The 21,566-nt window shown below is 39.6% G+C and overlaps 1 protein-coding gene across 6 annotated transcripts in view; it reads left to right on the top strand.

Annotated features, from left to right (window-relative positions):
- Positions 1–8,005: 8,005 nt before the first annotated feature.
- The window catches only part of NR1H4 (nuclear receptor subfamily 1 group H member 4), a 30,927-nt gene continuing 17,366 nt past the window's right edge, over positions 8,006–21,566 (top strand). Inside the window, exons 1-4 of one of the 6 annotated variants that reach the window (XM_033162337.1) lie at positions 8,006–8,257; positions 11,162–11,299; positions 16,884–17,246; positions 19,736–19,876. In XM_033162337.1, coding sequence (XP_033018228.1) covers positions 11,215–11,299; positions 16,884–17,246; positions 19,736–19,876 — 589 coding nt within the window. In that variant the 5' untranslated portion in view covers positions 8,006–8,257; positions 11,162–11,214. Of the gene's footprint in view, positions 8,258–10,589; positions 10,633–11,161; positions 11,300–13,877; positions 14,179–16,883; positions 17,247–19,735; positions 19,877–21,566 lie in introns of those variants that run through there. The other 5 variants (XM_033162333.1, XM_033162334.1, XM_033162338.1 and 2 more) reach the window with 5 other exon arrangements.

Here is a 21,566-nt window from a genome sequence, read left to right as displayed (position 1 = left end):
ACTGTTGAGTCTTACTTCAACACTGGTACGGCACAACACAACACACCTGAGGGGAGCAGGCTCTTGGCTTTTGAGCTTAGTTTATCCATCCTTTTAGCCTTGACCTTGAGTGGTCTTTGGCAAGTATCTGTTGCTCACCCTCAATTTGTCTTCCATAAAATAGGAATTGGAGTAAGCTCCACCCTGTTTTGCATAGCTAAACAAGACAAAGATGGCATAGCAGTTAGCCTAGAACATAAGAGATCAGAGTGCACCTGAGCTATTTAAAATGACTGTGCAGCGAGTCTTATAGATACTTGTTTCAAATGATGTTTCTCTTTTCTTACAAAGACTAGAATAATATCATAAAACTAAATATTTTCCATGTTTTAGATTTTGATAAGACTTAATCCTGGCAAGGAAATATGCTCTGGTCTTCATTACTCACAACATTTTTGCATCCTCTCCCTTGAAGTGTTTATATTATTCAGCATATGGTGTTCTGAAATTTTCCTTATCTTCCCGATAACACAAAAAATATTGGAACAGCATAATTAGAAACATAAATATAACCTTTTGACTAGTTGAATTCATACATGCTTTTGAAACTACATACTTTTCACCAATGATAATGTAATGCAGATTTATTAATCCTTTTTTATATGAAAATACTTCCATGCCACCCATTTTCCTGTTGGACTGGGATTGGCGGCTTCAAGAACCAAACTAACCAGGATGTTGGAAATTTCTAGCTTCCTATTATAATTTATTTTAAAAGCAGCAGTGTGTGTGTGTGTGCACGCATGTGCAGTGGGGGTGGGTGGGTAATTATATCAGGACTTTAGGAGGGGTAATTAACCTTTTCATTCTTCACAGATTCCCCATTCTAAATTCCAGTTATTAACTACGAACCCCAAAATTTGGATCCCCTCCAACCTGTGCCAAAGTTTTGTAGTTGTTTTGCAGTGATTTGCAGCATTAACCCCTGCATTTTGCAGCCCCAGCCCCAACTGAGTGAGTGATACATCAAACTGTGGTTTGTGGTTAATACCCAGAAACCCATGGGGCATGGGATCAAATGCAGAATTTGGAAAATAGAAGGTCAACAACATTTGCAGGATAAGGTGAGTAGAAGAAGGTAAGACTTCCAGAAGGAGTAACACCAATGTTGAAAGTGCTGGTGAAGGGAAAAGGTAAATGGCCAATTCAGTGGGGGGCTAGTAGCTGATTGGGTTAATAGAGGAAAAGATCATGGGGTTTGGCTGATTTTTCTAGGTTATAGAGGAAACAGAAACGGCTACCATGGTAGGGGAGAAACAGCAAATGGGAATGAGGTTGAGAGAGAGAGGGCGGGTAGTTATAACAATGGCAGAGGCATCCAGCATCAGGCACACTCTACCTGTTATTTTATGAGTAGTGGACTCTGAAACTTGCTCTGTCTTTCATTTAAGGATCACATAGGAGTTTGTTTCTTTACTGGGAAAAAGTCAAGGTCACATGGATTGTTAGTTTCAGATGCTGATGGTAGATTTATGACCCAACCCTATGAGCTGCTTCGCTAGGCTGCTGCCATTGTTCTGATAGTGCAGTGCCAAGAGCTATGGAACTGGGCTGATGGTGTGCACCAATCCAAAAGTAGTCCGGTTATCTATTTCTATCCAAGTCATGTCCATGCAGATGTACTAGGAACAAAAAACAGGGACATGGAAGCATAGGAGGTAAATGCCAGGTGAGATATTTGGGAGTCAAAATGACCCCCCTAACTTCTCCTTCTCAAACTAACTCTGGCCATGAATAACTGCCCCTTCCCCTCAAACTGGCTATGAAACATCACTGGGGGCGAAGTGCAGCACAAAGGAGGAGGGATGAGGAGTTGTGTTGGCTGAGAAAAGCAGGTGCCACCAACACAAGGAGCTGAAATCCTTCTACCCAACAGGTGTTTCTGGGGGAAGGGAAGCTGGACTCTCCTATCCCCTCTGAATTCACACCCCACTATGATTTTTGTGGGATCCCCATTACTTTTATTTTGTAATTATATTACACCCTCCATCAAATGAGCCCAAACTGGCATACCAAGGTTAGACAAAATTCCCCGTCACAACAGCTCTGCGAGGTAGGCTAGGCTGTTATTGCCCCTCAGATCTCCTTAAATGTGAGCAATAACTTTGATCATCCCACTAAAATGTCCCGAGTGAGTGAGGAGTGCAAAAAGTATTTGATCTTAAAAGGTCAATTGCTTAATGACAAGTCTCATAGTAAATGCTAATAGGAATGCTTTTTATCAGTTGGGCAATCTAAAGTACTGACACTTATCACTGCACAATGACTGATAGCAATCTTGGCTTTATTGTTATATGGGCCTTAATAAAGCTGCACTGTGAATGTGAGACATGCTTTGATTTAGGAAATTTTATCAGGGTTTATCAACAGGCTTGGCCCAAGATTTTTTGCTGCCTGAATCAGAACAGTAAACGGCAACCCTCTTCTCCAAGTTATATTATGTAGTTTGTAAGGCCAGCCAAGTTATTTTGGTATTTGAGGTAGTAAATCCCACAAGCATCTCTCTTCCCTTCTTAGTAAAAAAAATACTGTACAGCAATAATCAATTGAGTAACTAACACTTTGCTGCCCTTTTATGACACACAGAATCTGCTGCCTGAAGTGCCTGCCTCACTATGCCAAAAGACAGTACTGGCTCTGGTGATCAGTCAGTAAGTGAAAAGTCAGAATATTATGAATAGGCACCTGAACCACCATTGCTGATGACCTCTAACTTCCTCCTGAATGTGTTTCTACCTCATCCCTTGTGGTAAGGCAGAAAACAGAGCAGCAGGGGGAAAGTCCTCTGCCAAGGAGCAAGAAGTGAGATGCTTTTCACCTGAAAAGGCTCCGAGAGCAGTTTACATATAAATAAAAATAACACAATCCCTGCCCTCAGACTTACAGTCCAAACAGAAACCAAAGGAAAGGGAAAGGTGAAAGGGAGGGGAAAGGGAAACAATCAAACTCAGTAAGCAAACCCCTAACATTGCAAAATTCTTATAATAATCAGCTGGGATGGAAATGTATACAGTATTTGCATAATCTAAAAATGAAAGAAAGGTGGCCTTTTTCTGCAATGCTATCATTTTAAATCATATGAAAATTTGTACAGCTTGGATGAATGAAATCAATGCATCAGGAAGAAAGATGGGATAGATAGATAGATAGACAGACAGATAGATATAGATAAATGTAACCCACCCATCTGATTGGGTTGCCCCAGCCTCTCTAGGTGGCAATAAAAATTATAAATGAAACAATGCAGAAATGACCCAGCAGGATCAAAGCAAAGCCCATCTAGTTAGTTAGTTAGTTATTTCATTTGTTTCATAAAATTTATATACAGCTTGACTGTAAAAAAAACAAAACAAAAAAAACCTCAGAACAGTTAGGCATTGTAGTTAGGCATACAGTTTCCAGTTATTGCCACCCAGGAGCCTTTGGGAGCTGACACACTAGCTGGGAAGCGAGCATTCTCTCATGTTCTTTGCTCCTAAGTAACAGGGATGCTGCCTTTGTAAGAAGGATTTTTTTAAAAAATTTATACTTAAGTTTATATTCCACATTTTCTCCTAACAACAACCCTCTGAGGGAGGGTAGAAGGAGAGGTATGTAGTACCTGGCTCAAGGTGACCCTAGTGAGCTTCATAACTGAGTGGGGATTTGAACCTGGGTCTGACTTTCTAACCACTACACCTGCAATCATCAGCTGATGCCCTGCTTCGTGAGCCCCCTCCACGAGAAGTCTGGAGGGTGGCAACATGACAATGGGCCATTTCTGTGGTGGCTCCGCATTTGTGGAATGATCTCCTCAGGAGGCTTGCCTGTTGCTTTTGTTAATATCTTGAGGTGCCAGGCAAAAACATTCCTCTTCTCCTAGGCCTTTGGCTAATTAAACAATCTAGGTCCTTTTAATGGGGGGGGGGTATTGTTTTTGTCTGTTATTATAGTGTGTATTTTTGTGTTTTTATATTGTAAACCACCCTGTGATCTACGGATGAAAGGTGGTATAGAATTTTAACAAATAATAATAATACACCATACAGCACAGCTTTCCAAACTTTTCATGTTGGTGACACACTTTTTAGACATGCATCCTTTCGTGCAACACAATATTTCAGTTTTACTAGCAAACTCGTCGTTAAACTAAACCCTTTCCAGCTCTGGGAGGAGGGCTGGGAGCATTTGCACAACACACCTACATATTGCAGCTGACACACTAACATGTCGCGGCACACAGTTTGGAAAGCTTTGCCATACTGGCTACACCATACTGAAATGCAACCATTTTGAAAAGCTATCCAACCTAGTCATCATCACTACATCTTCCAGCAGGGAATTCCATTAGTTAATTAGTAGTTGTGGGGAGAAGTGCATTGTGAAGCAACACATGAAGGAAAGGATTACATACAGCCAAGGCAGTGGAATGGAGTACCCCCAGCAAAATGCAGGCAGGGATATCAAGGCAATATACACCAGGTATAAAACTGGAATTAATTATAACAACACAGGAAGAAACAAAGACAGCAGCATTATCCTTCAAAATTGAAAGAAGTCATGGAATGTCCTGGGTAGAACAGAAAAGAATGACATGACATGACATGACATGAAACATGTCCTTTGTAGAAGAGGTTTAAATATGTGGTTAATTCATGGAATTAGCAATACCTTTCCAGATCAGAGTTGACTCAATTCTTTCTAATACAGTGTGCATTACTGGCAGTCTGTTCAAAGGTTTCTCATTTTTAGGATAGTTACGTAACATCTTATGCAGCAGTGGGTGACAAAGGTTTTATTTATTTCACATTATTATCTGTTGACTTTAAAAGCCTAAGTACCAGAGAGATGAAGCAACATGTAGTCAATGATTAAACTGATAAAATAAGCATGTATACAGTAAAGTCTTTAAGAGATTTTTTGTTGCCTTTTTTTCAAAAACACATAAATTTTCTGCTCCACAATAGCCTAGTCACTAATTACTACTTAACAGAATTATCCCTGCAAACACATTTCAGTGCATATATCCAGGCTACCACTGCAATATTTAATTACGGTAACTCTAACAATTCTTTGTATAAATTTTTGGTTCCAATTTGGTCATGTTTATAGCATTGGGAAGTTCAGAGAGCTGTATTCAACTAAGTCCTACTCTGAGCACACTCACTGAAATTAATGAACCTAAGTTAGTCACACTTAATAACTTCAATGGATCTATCTTTAGTCAAAATAAAATAAAAAATAAAAAAAATTCCTTCCAGTAGCACCTTAGACACCAACTAAGTTTCTTCTTGGTATGAGCTTTCGTGTGCATGCACGAAAGCTCATACCAAGAACCAACTTAGTTGGTCTCTAAGGTGCTACTGAAAGGAATTTTTATAATTTATAATTTTGTTTTGACTATGGCAGACCAACACAGCTACCTACCTGTAACTGGATCTATCCTTAGGAGGACTAGCATTGAATCCTATCTACAGACCATGAATGGGATGCAGGTGGCACTGTGGATTAAATCACAGAGCCTAGGGTTTGCCAATCAGTAGGTCGGCAGTTCGAATCCCCACGATGGGGTGAGCTCCTGTTGCTTGGTCCCTGCTCCTGCCAACCTAGCAGTTCAAAAGCATGAAGTGCAAGTAGATAAAGAGGTACCACTCCGACCGGAAGGTAAACTGAGTTTCTGTGCGCTGCTCTGGTTCGCCAGAAGCAGCTTAGTCATGCTGGCCGCATGACCTGGAAGCTGTATGCCGGCTCCCTCAGCCAGTAAAGCGAGATGAGTGCTGCAACCCCAGAGTCGTCCGCGACTGGACCTAACGGTCAGGGGTCCCTTTACTTTTACCTTTTAGAGACCTTGAACAGTTGCAGATATAACAGGCAAAGTAAAAATATGAATAAAGGAAAAGTATGATAGGATCCATAGCAATGAAGAAACTAAATATAGAGCCCAAAACAATATTATGAGAAAGGGAAGGACAGAGCATAATAGGAACTGTTATGTACAGTGTTATAAGACCCACAGGGTATCTTAGAAATGAGAAAAAGCAGGACCAAGGAAAAAAAACATACGTATTATACTTTTGTGTGCATATTTGTTTTGGCTTTTGATCCAATAGATGCTTCCCTCTCAATACAAATACTGGATTTGGGAAAGGGGATTTCTCTTGCAGACACAGCAGGATGGAAGGGTTAAACTACCTGTGATCTCCTCACCCCCATCCAGCCCACCCCCACCCCCACCCCCACATTGATTTTTACCCATGCCTAGTATGACCTTCTTCATTTCACTGGACTACGACTATACATTTAATGTGCTGGACAGCTCAGTTGGTTAGAGCATGGTGCTAATAATGCAAAGGTTGCAGATTCAATCCCCTAGCTGCATATTCCTGCAATGCAAGGGGTTGGACTAGATGATCCTCAGGGTACCCTCTATGAGCATTGCTATATTGGCATTACACTAGTATTTGCACATGCAGTATACACAATGTCTGTAGGCACAGTACAGTGCTTCATGATGAATGTCCAAAAGGTCCTTTAAAAAGAAAATTTAACTGCATGGCCACCATGTAATCATGTGCTCATAGGTAAACAGCAAAGTATCCCCTTTATCAGAATTACTTATTTACACTGGGGCTATTGTGAGGGGAAAGGGTTAAATAGTCCCTCCCTGCTCCATTTTAGGGAGAGAAGAATAAAGGCAGGGCCTTTGGGCAAAGGAAGGGTTAAAGTTATACAATTAGTTCCTAGAAAGGACAGACAAACCATTGAGAAGGAAATATTTCGACACAGTCTGGAAAAATGGCCCTAGACGCTGACAGGCCATAATCTGACCAGATTAGCCAGGAAATGGATTGCCTACACCTGGAGAAAGTGCACACTTGTTCCCTTAAATTAAAAAGTTGAATTTCTGGGGTATTAGCAAAACAAGACAGCAGAAGCTGAACAGGGGGGAAATCTTGTGTATTATATTGTGCAGCTGCCTGTAAACAAGTGAATAAGCAAAGCCAGGCTCCTCCTCAGTAAATGCCCTGTGTGTAAACAGGCTTGAACTGGAGAAAGTCTCATTTCCTATGGGCATTTTAAGACATTTTGTCTGTCATTCGGAGAGCTGTTTCTACAGGTCTGTTGTGTGACTCAAAAAGTGACCCATGGAAGTCTCACACAACCCAGTCTGCTGACCTGCTGAAGAATCAAGATGGTACACCACATGGATTGGGCAGGACATGACACAGAAGTGGAAATTCCCACCTACGAAACACTTGGGTGGAGGAAGAGGTCCAATCCTTGCTGCTAGGCTTAAGCATCCAGGTAGGCCAGGAGGCCTCAGGCCTACAGGGCGGTTACAAAGCTCCACACCTAGGCAAGTTTATTCAGAAGTAATTCCATGGGGCTTATTCCTAAGTAAGTGGGGTTAGCATGGCAACCTACCGGTAATTCTGTAGCCTTTTACTACCTATCTCTCTGGTGTGAGACTTGAAATCGAGATTTCCAAGACGAGAGTCACAATTTGTCACCCGGGGGGGGGGGAATATTGGTTAGATGAATATAAAAATGAAATGACAATTATCATCTTTAGTTGTAATTTGACTTTGTTCGGTCTCTGTTTTCAGCAATATTGTGAAGATTTTATTTATGTTTTCAGAAGGTTAAGACTAGTGTTAAAAGTGCATCACTGAAGTAATAGATGCCAACTCCCTGGGGCCCTGGGTGCCAGAGCATCCACAAAATCCCCCATGAAGGGGTCGGGCACACATAAATTTCGATGCCCCAGGCACCCACGGTCGTAGGGCCAAGCTGGTACTCCTGACTGAAGTTGTTAAATCTGAGAAGTCTCTGCTTTCTTTCAGTACCTGCAACTTCACTTTGTATTGGGTCCATACAATAATGGTTTCATGCAAGTTGATACTTAGCAACATGGTTTTCAATTGCTATCCCAGGAGACATATCTCCTACCCAGGATTTGCTCCCTCTAGTTTTTATAAAGTTCCAATACTTCAAGTCTGTTTAGATAGTTCAGCAAAGAAAGAACTGTTAATGAGTAATCTTTGTCCAAGACAGCGCTGAGCCAATGAAAAGAGGACTAAACCTAAAGTCAGCCTGTTATCACTGAAGCCTTCTGCAAAAGTGAAAAAAGCAACACAGAAATGTTCTTGCTTTGAAAATCATTAGGATTCTGAGCTGAATGCAGAACTACTGAGTGCACAGTGTGTCTCTACTGCTAGAGTTCAGGAAGACACCAAGTGTAAGTAGCCTACTTTTAGTTGTTAATTTTAGTGGATAATGTTTTGGGGATAATACTGTGATAAGTGCATCATTTCTCTGATATGTTACATACAACTGTTTGTGACTCTTCTCTGTTTTTATGGCTTTATTGATTTTCATCGTTAGTTAGTTTTTTATTACAGTATTATTTATTATTTTATTTATATCTTGCCTTTCTCCCAAGTTGGATTCAAGTTGGCTTGGGACATTTGAAAATACTGTTATAAAAGGGTGTAAATTTTGGTGTGTTTTATTGGTATTGTACCTAGTTTGGGGATTATTTTCTATTTAAAACTGAGGATGAAATTTTATAATTAAATAAATTCATCATATTGTATTTTTTTAACAAGTGCAGGAATTTGTGTTCTTCATTTAATAAAGAGCTCAAAAACACACACACCAAATAATCAAGAAGCTTAGGCTGCAGTCCTAAGCCCACCTGCCAGGGAGTAAGCGCCATTGAATTAAATAGCGCTTCTGACTAAACATTGTTAGGATTGTGCCGTTAGTTTCTATAATATGGTGTCTCATAATAAGCAGTCTCTTCAGAAGTTAGTACTTTGGTGGGAATGAAAGCAAGGTGAGGAAAAAGAATTCACTGGTGAGTGAGCATAGCATTTCCTGGAACCTCACATTTATCATTTCAGCCCATGTTAGCCGTAGCGATCAACTGTTATTTCCCCATTGTCAGAATAAAGCATGGAGAAATATTGATTAAATAAGTATTACAATGGAAATTAAAAGTTTACAAATACCAAACTTTCTGACTGGCTTATCATAATTACTTTTTCAATTATAGTTAAAGATAACAAGCATGTAGGTGCATGCTTCCTATCTCTTTTATAACAGTCAGTAAAATGTACTGATTTACCAAAGTACCATTTCCCCCCTAAAAACTATGGAGAAATAATGTATTATTAATATTACTGTGGCATCTAAATTTCCCAGCCAAGAATCTGATGCTACTGACATGTACTATGCACTATGCACACTCGATTAAATTCTGTTTCTATTTATTTATTTATAAAAGTATTTATATACTGTCATATCATAAAGCATCAGGGCAGTGTACAATGGTATAACATAAAACACCTTTAAAACAATACAAACTAAGCATTAAAGTGACTGGCTAATTAAGAATTTCAGCAAACATTACAGTTACTGGCAAAGCTGGATTGAGTTCTCATTGCTATAATCCTTCATAAAATATGAATCACTAAACATCAGTGACTCCAATGAACATTATACTTTAATAGAATTGGGGACTGAATGACTTGATTGAATTGTTTTGTCTTTTGCTTTGTTTTTTAATAAGAAGCTTTAAGTTTAAGTTTAGGTTTAAATTAATTGCACCCTTTTACTTCCTCTGAATATTCATAATATTTCAGGCACAGAAATCTCTAGGCCATCACTGATCCCAGCAGCAATCACACTGGTCTGCTAGCTGGATAGCTCCAGTCCACTTGCACCTTGACATATATAATAGTACTAAGTAGTTGACATTCAGCAAAAGGACAGGTGTAATTTCGTGTAGAAATAGTCTGAGGGACCCAATCTCTTTACAGCTTTATCCTCTAGTTAATATTATTGATACATACTGCGAACTTATCCTCTCTTCAGGGTTTGGACCAATATATTTTGTTGCCTCAGGTGGAGCAGGTAATGGTGCCCCAAATTGTAGTACATAGTACCCAAGGCCTGGCAAACATCTCAAAAGCCCCCCCCCCCCGGTGCTTGCAGCCCTTTAATGATGCCCCAAATCAGCTGCCAGAGGCAGAGTCCTCATCGTAAAATGGTTGTTCCTGTTCTCTTCTGTTAGGTGTCATGCCATGGAGGACCTACTCCTTCTGTAGGAAAATAGAAGATTTCTCTCATATTCCAGTACATAACTCCACGGGGTAGAATCCTAGAGTATTTTCATAGGTGTTGGACAGGAAGCTAGTATGTTGTGCTGGGACATCTAAGGAAATTGTGTGATGGTGCTTCTCGTAAATTTAATCTGACAATTTGTTTTCCAGCCATAAGAGGTCCCATTGGTATGTAGTACATGTGACATTCAGCAAACACATTTGATGTTTTAAAATAAATTGTTTATTTTATCCATGCATGGATAACCTCAACTGTATTTTAATTAGGGAGCCTGGTTTTTCATGAAGAGCAACTCCCCCCTAATCCTAGCGAGTGACTCATTCTACTTTTTCTCCTATCTGGCATAAACAACTCACTGATTACGATTAACAGCTGGAATTCCCAATATGTTGACAATTATCATGATAATTATACTGTGAAACATACAACAGAGCAAGGGAAAAATATACAATCCTGGTCCGGTTCATGCACTACAGCAACTATTAGGTTAGAATACAGCCCCATAGTAATATATATATATATATATATATATGTGTGTGTGTGTGTGTGTGTGTGTATGTGATTTACATATGAAGAAACTAGTTGAGATGTATTAAGTAGTGAAGTAGTGGGTGGACATAACAGACGACACAGATATTTCTCCAAGAAGTTCTTTATAGTAAGCTGGAACTGAACTGAACACAAACAGCTCAGCCGGCCTGCTTTTACAGGCAGTCGGCTGACAACATTGTAACAACAACAGCCCAGGGTTTCCCTCCTAAATTAACTGACGTGGACCTGAGTGAAAACTACATACACAACACCCCTGGTGACCAGAGTGAGAACTTCAATACATAACAAGATGCGTTATGGGAATGTGTGACCATTCCAAGTTGATTGTAGCCTTTCTTGGTGCGCCAATTCTGAAAAAGGCTTCAATGCTCCATGTGGAAGGTTTCCGAAAATTTGGACGGGCCCTTTAGAATGACCGCTTTGTAAGCAGATGTACCATTTTGTTTTTCTTTATCTTTTTAAGGTTTCCTTCAACAATCAGCTTAATTTTCTGCAACTCAACCTATTGAAGAGTCTATGGCATCAGAGATGAACCTAGTTGGGCATCCCCACCTACATTCAGCAGACGGATTTTCTCTTTCCGAAGCTCCTCATTTATTTGGTAAATAAAAAAACTATTACAAGCAAAATGCTAATTCAGTCCATAGAATGGAGTAACGCTGACATTTTCTGATAAACTCCTTTGAGCTACATGTGATTTTTGTTGTTGAAAGTACTCAGTTTTGCTAATCTCTTACAACACATTTTTTGTGTCATGATTTGTAAGACAACTGTGAAAAAATTATAAATGGCATAATGAAATCAGAATATAAGAACAAACTTAGTTGGTCTCTAAGGTGCTACTGGAAGGAATTTTTTATTTTATTTTGTTTTAGCTGTTTAATATGTTGAAGCAATAATGATGATGTCTTATAGCAGGATGCATTTGACAAGTAGGTGACAGACACTTGTGCCACACTTAATGTGTTAGTCATTAAGGTGCTACAAGATTTCCATTGCATTACTACAGGAGAAAGACAATGATCAAATACGTTTTCATTAAATACCTTGGATTTTTTCCACCAACTTGATCATAACTGGTTTGTGTTGTTGTATTGTTGTGTTCATGTGAAGGTCTTGCAATGCCTCCCTCCCCATCATTATATTTAAGAGCCATATGCAATTTGAGTATGTTCCCCTACAAACCCTGTGGCAAACCTGGGATTTTTAATGAGCAGCTGCTGGATTTTATCAGAATACATACTGTATTGCTAAATTTGTACATTCTTTTGCTGTTTTGTTTTTACTTTCAGAAGCGTTGTTGCTCCCTGGCACAAATATTACAGAAGGCTTTTTAATTTTTAAAGGAGCAACAAAATGTGACAGTACTACTAACATAGCTGTCAACTTTTCCCTTTTCTTGCGAGGAATCCTATTCGGAATAAGGGAATTTCCCTTTAAAAAAAGGGAAAAGTTGACAGCTATGACTACTAACTTTATAATGTAAAATTATTTTAGGCTCTTCTCCCACTGCCTCCTAAGACACTTAATGTCTCCTTCACCATCACATATTCCTGCAGGTCCCTTTGTCCTTCTATTGTGTGTGAAAGTTGCTTTGAATCATTTCTATGAGTAAAGCACTTTAATGATGATGATGATGATGATAGTGTAAGGCAGCTGCCTCAAATAGAGTAGAGTAAGCTGCCTGCTTCAAGTAACAAAGCTTGGGTGCCATTAAAGGGCAGGAAACTGAAAGCTCTGTAATTTTATTACTGTATTTGTAATGGGGGGGGGTGGCAATTAGATTTTTATACTCCATACATCAGGCTTCCCCAAACTCGGCCCTGCAGCTGTTTTGGCACTGCAATTCCCATCATCCCTGACCACTGGTCTTGTTAGCTAGGGATGATGGGAGTTGTAGTCCCAAAACAGCCGGAGGGCCAAGTTTGGGGGTGCCTGCCATCCTGAGCAAGGATATGATAAGCATTGCCTCACCATGGTCACATTCTACGAATGGCTGGCTTTACATGTGATACAAACTGAGGCCAATGCTTGTCTGTCTTCTCTAAAATGAAGCAGAACTGTAGGTTTAGCAAGTTTTCTATTTAGCAAGTAATATTACTTCCTACCAGTGTGAACAGTGCATTGGCACTTGGAGAGCCCCTGAAAATCTACAATATTCTTGGCTCTACAGAGAGGGGTGAGAAAGATTGAATCCTTTTGTTCGTTGTGTTGAGAGAGAAAGAAATGCAATTTCTCAAAGGTCAAAAATGATTAAACAAGAAGAAGCTGCTTCTGGCAGAAAATTCAACATCTGGCTTTTGCTTTTTCATATAGCACAGATAATAAACAGGCTCAAAAGTGACAGCAAGATCAAAGGCGTAAAAAAAATCAACAATTAAATTACAGTTAAATGTTGAAAATAAAATGACTTGGGAGAAAAGGGGTGAATTTTCACCAATTCCAAAGTAGCCAGGACCTAGATGTGATCTCACTCTGGCTCAACAAACTTTTTGTAGGGGAGAATAGTACCATTCCCTATTATCTGACTTGCAATTTGAAATGTGCTTAAAACATTATCTGTCTGAGATATGTATTTCCTTCCTTTCCCACCATTTTTAGGTCTTCAATATGGTTTACAAACATGTTTGAATGAAACATTATTTCCAGTCTCCACAGGGATGTGGTGCCAGCTGTAGATCTTCCACCCTAGAAAAAAGGGGCAAATTCCTCACCCTATACCTGATTTCTTCTTTGATTCTGGGTGTTTTGGTTCTGACGATGAGATAAAGAGCAACCCCTATCTGGAAGCAATCCCCCAACATTCCCTCTACACTAAATAAAGGAGCAGAACATTAGTTATATGTCCATTAGTTATTTTTTTCAGGCAACTGGCTAGATAGAGGTCAGAATCCTTGCAGGTATGCATTTTGTGTGTGTGTGTGTGTGTGTGTGTGTGTGTGTGTAGGGGAGGGGAGCTGATGGCTTTGCCCTCCTTCCTCCCTGCTGTCAGTGGCAGTTTCAGCTGTCCTGGCCTCCATGGTGGGGATAAAGAGCTGACATAGGCTTGCCATTGTGAATTATACAATACCTGACTGTTGTTTCTGTAAGACAGGTGTTGCATAAAATCATGCAACATATATTTAATCATATATATATATATTTTTAAAATCCAATAAGTGAATCTGAATGGTTGTACAAATTAATGGGATTATCCATACTCTTTTTGATGTTCTGAGATCAGCTTTTCCAGATGTTAACAAATTATGCTGGAAATGTTATATAGCAATTTTCTCAGACTTTTTCAAACCGGCTCCTCATAATAAAGTTAATCAGTAAACTATATAACCTCTGGCCTAGTGTTTCCTTGGCTGGTCTTAGAGGAAGTTTTTGTTTTCACTTGTGAGTAAAGTATTGGGAAGTTAAGGAAGCAGGAGAGAGCCATGCTGGATGAAGGAACTAGATTTGTCTTTTAAATGGTCAGATTAACAGCCCCTCAAGGTAGGATGCTTTTCCAGCTGACTTGTAGTTTGTGGTTCTAAATACTGCACTAGATAACATCATTTTTGCTATACATAAATTAGTATCTAGAAACTGACCTTTGTTACCTGAAGCACCCAACATTTTAGAAGTTCTACAGCATCTGCTTTGCTTAGAAATGTATCAGGTTCAATCCCTGGCATCTCCAGGTAGGATTGCAGGGGGGACACTTGTCAGATTTCCTAGAGAGCAGCTGTCAGTCATTGTAGATAAAACTGAAGTGGGTAGTAGACCAAGAGTCTGACTCCGTATAACTAAGTTTCCCTGCACTGTTGCTTTCAGGAGGCTGATATCTTTATGTCATGTAACGAAACTAACTCACTTGCAAAGCCCATTTTGCTTTAGTTTGTTATGTACTTTTCTTGCCCCGCATGTTATTTCCTAATATGGGTTATTTTGGTTTCTTTTGCTCTGTTCTTTTGATAGACTACCATGAATGAATTTATATATGCTAGCAGTTCTCGGTGTGGTAAACTTATAAAGCAAATGTACATACTAGAGATCTCCTGTAATTAGGTGAAACTAATCTGTGTTAAATTATTATGAATATGCACCCTTGCTTAAGAATGTAAGAAGTCTGTTGTAGGATTAGTTCAGCATTCCTTTAATTACCGGTAATACCAGGAAGTAGCAGCATTTGCTAGCTAGATTTTGGCCTGTGGATCATTTGTAAGGCATACTCTGCCTTTGCCTGCCTCTACCATAGAACCTTTTTTTTTTTGCTTGTGTGTACAGTGGATGTGTAAGTGGAATGTATTTATTTCCTGACAATTTCCTGCTCCATAATTTGTATTTACTTTAAAATATTTATATCCCACCTTGTTCTCTAGAAGGACCCCCAAGGTGGCTTTCAGAACAATAAAATCAGATTAAACTGCATGCATTTTTACTTTGTTTTTACTCATTTTGTAAGTTGCCCTGAGGATACTGTTACTGGGTGTTTTATAAAGAATTGTATCTATGTGTGTATGTGTGTGTATGCACTTCTGTAAGCATGGGTTGGTCTAGTGATCAACCTTCCATTTCTGGCTGCATTCACATTGCATTTTATTCTGTTGATTTCTGCACTATATTTGAGCTTTCACGTGATGTACAAGCCACTACTGGAAATCTAGTGGAAGTGTTTGTTTCCTTGTCAATTGCTTGCGGAAAAAATCTGTTTACAGCCCCATTAACCCAGAAAATCATGAGAGTAAAATGACAAAATTTGGAATGGTATATAGTGGCCCACAGATCTTTCCTGCCATTTTCATGGGGGAATCATAGAGGAACAGAAGCATGCATGAGCGGAAAGGGTGGGGAAGATACAACATTGCCCAATGATCTTAGTTGTTGTGTCACAGCACAGCTGCTGTTGTGAATGAAATTTAATGCAACATGCCAGTATATCAGTCAGAAAGCCACAGTTCCATAACACAACCAGTACTGTACTGTAGTGTGAAAGGAATATCAGAAAACAAGGTGGAAGCACTTGCATTATAATCAGGAAAACTGATGCAATATAAACCACATTCTGGTTAATGGGTATGAAAACAGAAGAAAAACCTAACAGAATTGCTTAGAAGAATAAAGTGATGATTAAACCAAAAGGGTTGCCTGAATACCAATAGTGATATTCGATATACATGGGTGCTAAAATATCTATTAACAGAACAGATTAAAATGCCCAATATCATTCCAGAATTTCAGACAAATGTAGTGTCACAAATGTTTAGGACTGAAATGCATTACGCTTCTAAAGGTAATTAACTATAATCTTCTGATATCTTATTTCATGGGTGATTCCATATCTGTTCATGTATTAACTGCAGACTAAGCAACCATAGAATTTTATTTTAACTGCTTTTTAGGTTTTGAGTCTTAGGACCAAGACACATGACAATCCTTCTGAAAAATGTATATTGGTTTTGAACTGCTTGTGAATAAGTGGTTCAAAAAATATTTGCTTGTCAACCCACATTTGAACAACTCAGATCAGCAGATTTCATAAAAGTTAGTTTATGTGAAAGTATTGAGAGTATAATGTTTTTGTTATATGTCAGAATGCTGTAGCTTTGACTCCGCAAGTCTACACTGGTCAGTTATAACATTAAAAATGCATTATAAAAATGTGACACCAGAGAGCGCTGCAGAGCAGCAATCTGTCAGCAATAGAAAATTGTACTGAGAACTGTCTAATGTTTTTAATAGGCTTTAATAGTGTTTTTACAGATCAGTATAGATCCAGCCTATCTTAAGAATCAAGTGGAACAGAAGAGAAATCTTTATTATAGCTTAGAACTTGGCTAATTGAGAGAGACATCTAGGAGGTACAGGAAATGGATTGCTTAAAGATACACTCAGACACCATACATTTAAAGCACATTCTTCCCCAAGAATAAAGGGAATTGTAGTTTCCTCCTACATAATCACACCCTTAACAGGCTACAGTTCCTAAGATTCCTTTGGGGATGGGATGTGTGGTGTGTACACAGCCACGGACCCATTCATGGAAGCTGTTTATCTCATTCACATTGACTGAACATAAATACAGGTTCAGGAGGAAGAAGCAAAAGAATAAAAATAAATTATAATGAACATAATGTGATTTATGGGTTTCTTTTAGGGAATAGAGCTGTTGAAGTAAGTTCCTTATAAAAGAAAAGGTTTTTTGTGTTGTTTTCTAGGTTTACTTCCCGAGGCAATGACTTCCCCAGTGCAAGATTCCGATGTGTCACCCTATTCACAGTACAACCCAGTGCACTTTTCTCCAGTGCAGCCTCCCATTTCTTCGCCACCTTATTACTCCAGCCTTGGCTTCTATCCCCAACAGCCTGAAGAATGGTATTCACCTGTAATGTATGAGTTCAGAAAACTACCCTCTGATAACTTTCCCCTAAAGGAGCCAGACCTCGAGGGAATGCCTGTATCCAAGAAGACTCGAATGGGTCCTTCGGGGGGAAGAACGAAAGGAGAGGAGTTGTGCGTGGTCTGTGGTGACAAGGCCTCTGGGTACCATTATAATGCCCTGACTTGTGAAGGCTGCAAAGGTGGGATGAACAAAATTATTGCAAGCAGAACAATATAGCTTATTTTTGTGTGACCGTGTAATTGGCCAGAAGTAGTTTAATTGGTCTAAATAGGAAGTTCTGTTTGCTTTTATTGATCAGAAGAAGAGTTTGTGATTGAAGGCAGGGACTATGTGGTGGAGCCGTTTGTTATTTAGCAAAGGATTAGCAAATGAGGCAAGGACTGACTGCACATTGAAGTGAATGCACCCTATGGCAAGTTAGGCTGGCCGAAAGCTTCCTTTTCCTCAGTGCAGACGTTTTGATCTTGTAATCACTTGGATTTCTAATGCATTAATTGCAGAGGCGTAGGAAGGTCAGGTGGTACCCGGTGCAGAAAATTTCTTGTCCCCCCCCCATTGATTTCCCCCCTGCAAAAATGGTTTTACATTATTTCATGTTTTCTTACAAAGGAATAATAACAAGTAATAATAATAATAAACTTTTATTTATATCCCACCCTCCCCGGCCGAAGTCGGGCTCAGGGTGGCTAACATCAGATACCGGTACATAACATTGGTATAAAATCAAACAATAATTAAATTACCTCCTAAAAACATCTCAAAATCAAATTAAAGTCTAATTAGATGGCTTTCCACAGGGTTAGGGTTGGGAACAGTAAGTGCTCCACTGAACTGAAATTTCAGCCTTCACGACATAGGAAAACAGCCAAGTAAACAGCTATTTTGGTGGAGGAGGGTCAAGATATAAGCCAATATGCATTAAATTTCATATATAGCTATATAATCCCTGGTATAGTAAGATAAGACCTTTGGAGCAGGCATTTTTTTTTAAAGTTTTTTATGAACCGCCCTAGTAGGGCAGTAATTGTTCCTTGATAATTTGCCCCCCCCCTCCATTATGGAACATGGGGCAGACCGCCCCCTATGCCTTCCTTGCTACGCCCCTGATTCCTTGCCAATGTTGGTGGAGTTCCTTGCTTGGAATGTCCACCCCAATAATGTCAGTGAAGTGAGTGGACTGGCCTGCCCATTCCTTTGTTCACAGAGATCTATGTGTGCACAGAGCATCACTGCTTGATGTAGCTCTTAGTAATCTATTACAAATGGAATTGCATGTGACACAGTATTCCTAATTGAGAGACAAATATGCACGTGGTTCCTAGGAGATTTAGGGGAGCCTTGCTTAATAAACCACATGATAAAGTATAGTGGTTAGCAGGCCTTTTTTCAGTGGGATATCTTATAAACTTCTAGTGGGATACAATTCCATATCTGAAATAAATTGGTGTATAAATGCTAATTGCACTTGCATCACCAAATGTTTTCAGTAAGACAAATATTCTATGGGCTTTGTATTTTATTCCTCACCTCAATAGAATATAAGATACCTCTTTGTCCAATCAGCTTTTAATACAATCAACCTGTTTGCTTCTAATAATAATGTCTGCAGGTACCATTTTTGCATTGATGATGAATTTTTGCTAAAACATGGATTTTAAAAATCTGTTTAAGATAAAAAAAGCAGATTATGATTTATTTTAAAAGTAGGAAAATGTTTTCAACAGGCACTGAAGAACTCAGCCTTAAATCTAACCTTTCCCTTCCTTAATCTCCGTATGGAAATGCACTAAACTCTAGGGAATTATGAAACAGCAACTATGTGGCTCTGAGTGAAAGCACCACTTAATTTGCATTTCAAAAGTGGTCAGTGTCAGTCAAATATATTTCAATGGAGACTGTACACAAGTCATTTTAGACGCAACGTCAAATGGGCAGCGAAGTGCAAGGTTTTTGTTTTGTTTCTTTTTAAATAAAAGAAGCTGTTCTATTATTCTGCAATAAAAATTGTGGCTGGTTACTGAGAGGCATGCCAAAGCCGGGAATTATAAACTAGATACACTTTAGAGGTGGTATATTTCTGTTTTACAAAGGAGTGATATCCAGTGTTGTATGAGTGGACTTCTCATGCAGCAGGTCTTCTCCTTGTCCCCTCATCCATCTGCTCTGGAAAGTCCCCCAACCATTGGGGACACATGGTGTGTGTGTGTATGTGTGTGTGTGTGTGTGTGAAAAGGATGCAGAGCAAGTTGAAATCCTTTTGTGCACACAGAAGACAATGCACTTCCAATAATAGGATGCTGGGGCCAAGTGACTTCATCCTTCCCTGCTTTTAGGAAGCACCAAATTGCCTACTTGGGAGAAAGAGCACTGAACTTACTGATCCCTTTTATGAACACATTCCAGATTTCTAGGCTTTTACATATATTTCTGTTGCACACACACATCATGATCCAGGCCTCCAGGTACTTGGATAATGGGAATATAAGATCAGCTACATCTCTTTATCATAAGGGACAGAAATAAATATCCATTAAAGCAGAACATATGTTCTACTGGTTTAAAATGTATTTGTGTTACTGAAGAGTTGATACTAATAAATTCATTCTTTTAAAACAGAAACTAGTTTCATATTGAGATCTTATTTTGCATGTATCATTCTTTCCCTAGGCTTCTTCAGAAGAAGTATCACCAAAAATGCTGTATACAAGTGCAAAAATGGAGGGAACTGTGAGATGGACATGTATATGAGGAGAAAGTGTCAGAAGTGCCGTCTTCAGAAGTGCAAGGAAGTAGGAATGCTGGCGGAGTGTATGTATAAATATATTCGCATCATATAACCAATGTCCATTGATTCAATTGAGTCTCCTCTGAGTGTGAGTAAGCTTGCCCTCACCCTGTGTAGTTTGCATTCACATTTTGTAGGAGCTGTGGAAAGGGTAGTAAAACCTAAGATAGTCTTCAGGTTAGGGTTGCACAGAGCTGAAAGTGCTTTCTCAGGGACCTCAAAGAGTGCAATAAAAACAATTTGGCAAACCGGAAAAGCAAAATCTATGTGATTTATTTAGTGAAGTGAACAATTCCATTCAGTCTCTTGTAAAAATGGGACAGTTGAACATAAGCCCAAGTCTGATCATTGGCCCATTTGACTCAGCACTGCTGACCCTGGATGACAGCAGTTCTCCAGGATTTCAGATTTCCCTTCCTGCAGATGCCAGGGATTGAACCTGGGATCTTTTGTCGTGTACTCTACCACTGAGCTACAGTCTCCTTTCAAAGGGGACTGCATATATGAGAAGTAGAACTGAGTAAGATGGTAGCAATAATATAGAAAACAGATTGGCAGTGACAGAAGCCAGCATTTATTGAGGAGCATACCACAAAGCTTCCTTAAGTGAGCATAGCACATCATGAGGCCTGAAAAAGGATATAGGTACTGACAGAAGTCCTGATCAAAGCTGCACTTAAGGAAAATGAATGATATAATGGGAAATACCGTAGCAGGATTGGCTGAAATACTTTGAACTGTAGTCAACTTCTTGGCATCCGTCTATCTCAGGAGACAATGGAGGAGTGTGCCTTCAGGGGTGAAGTCAAACTGTTGGAAGCTTGCAGCGCCTGCTGTGGCTGTAGAGAGTGATATGAGAGAGACATGTTTTGTTGCAGTCAACTGCTTTTTGAGCAAAGGAGGCACCCCTGTCTTTATTTTCCTAAGGACTGTTTTTGGGACTTACATCTGCATCATGTGCATCATCATCATCAGTTACTTATACCCCACCCTGGATTTCCCCAGCCACTCTGGGCGGCTTCCAACAGGAGATTAAAAATACATTAAAACATCAGTCATTTAGAGTTGCCTTCAGATGTCTTCTAAACATCAGATAGTTGTTTATTCCTTTGACATCTGATGGGAGGGCATTCCACAGGGCGGGGGCCATTACTGAGAAGGCCCTCTGCCTAGTTCCCTGTAACTTTGCTTCTCACACTGAGGGAACCACCAGAAGGTTCTCAACGCTGGACCTCAGTGTTTATTAAGGACTGGCTCAGTAAATATCTCTTCAAAACTCAATAATGCACAAGAGACTGTTTTATTTTCCTGATCAGTTCCTACAGTATTTGCACTCCCTGAACTTTTCCTGCATTGATCGTGCCCTGTTCAACATGCTAACATTTTATTGAATGCCAGGATTGGACACCTACCCTCCCATCTGTTCCCAACAGAAGTGGCGTTCAAAGAGTCTCTTTGTGAGTGAGCATGCTGGTGGCTGATGTAGGTGGATTTTTTTCTGATTGGATGGGGCATGGCCGCACCATTTTGCGCTCCTGACTCTTTTTCTTTTCTTCTAGATGTGGCACTCGTTTTGTATTCTGCCACATTCCTACAGTAGCCATTCTGTGACGGCTGCCCATTGCACTTTCTGAAAATTCTGAATGTGCCCATTGGTCCAAAAATGTTGGCAGCCCCTGCTCTAATAAATGCTTTGGGCTTTGTTAAGTTTCT

This window comes from Lacerta agilis, chromosome 10, assembly GCF_009819535.1.
Source record: "Lacerta agilis isolate rLacAgi1 chromosome 10, rLacAgi1.pri, whole genome shotgun sequence".
In the NCBI taxonomy this organism is placed as follows: Eukaryota; Metazoa; Chordata; class Lepidosauria; order Squamata; family Lacertidae; genus Lacerta; species Lacerta agilis.
This window is presented reverse-complemented; position numbering and strand designations above follow the sequence as displayed.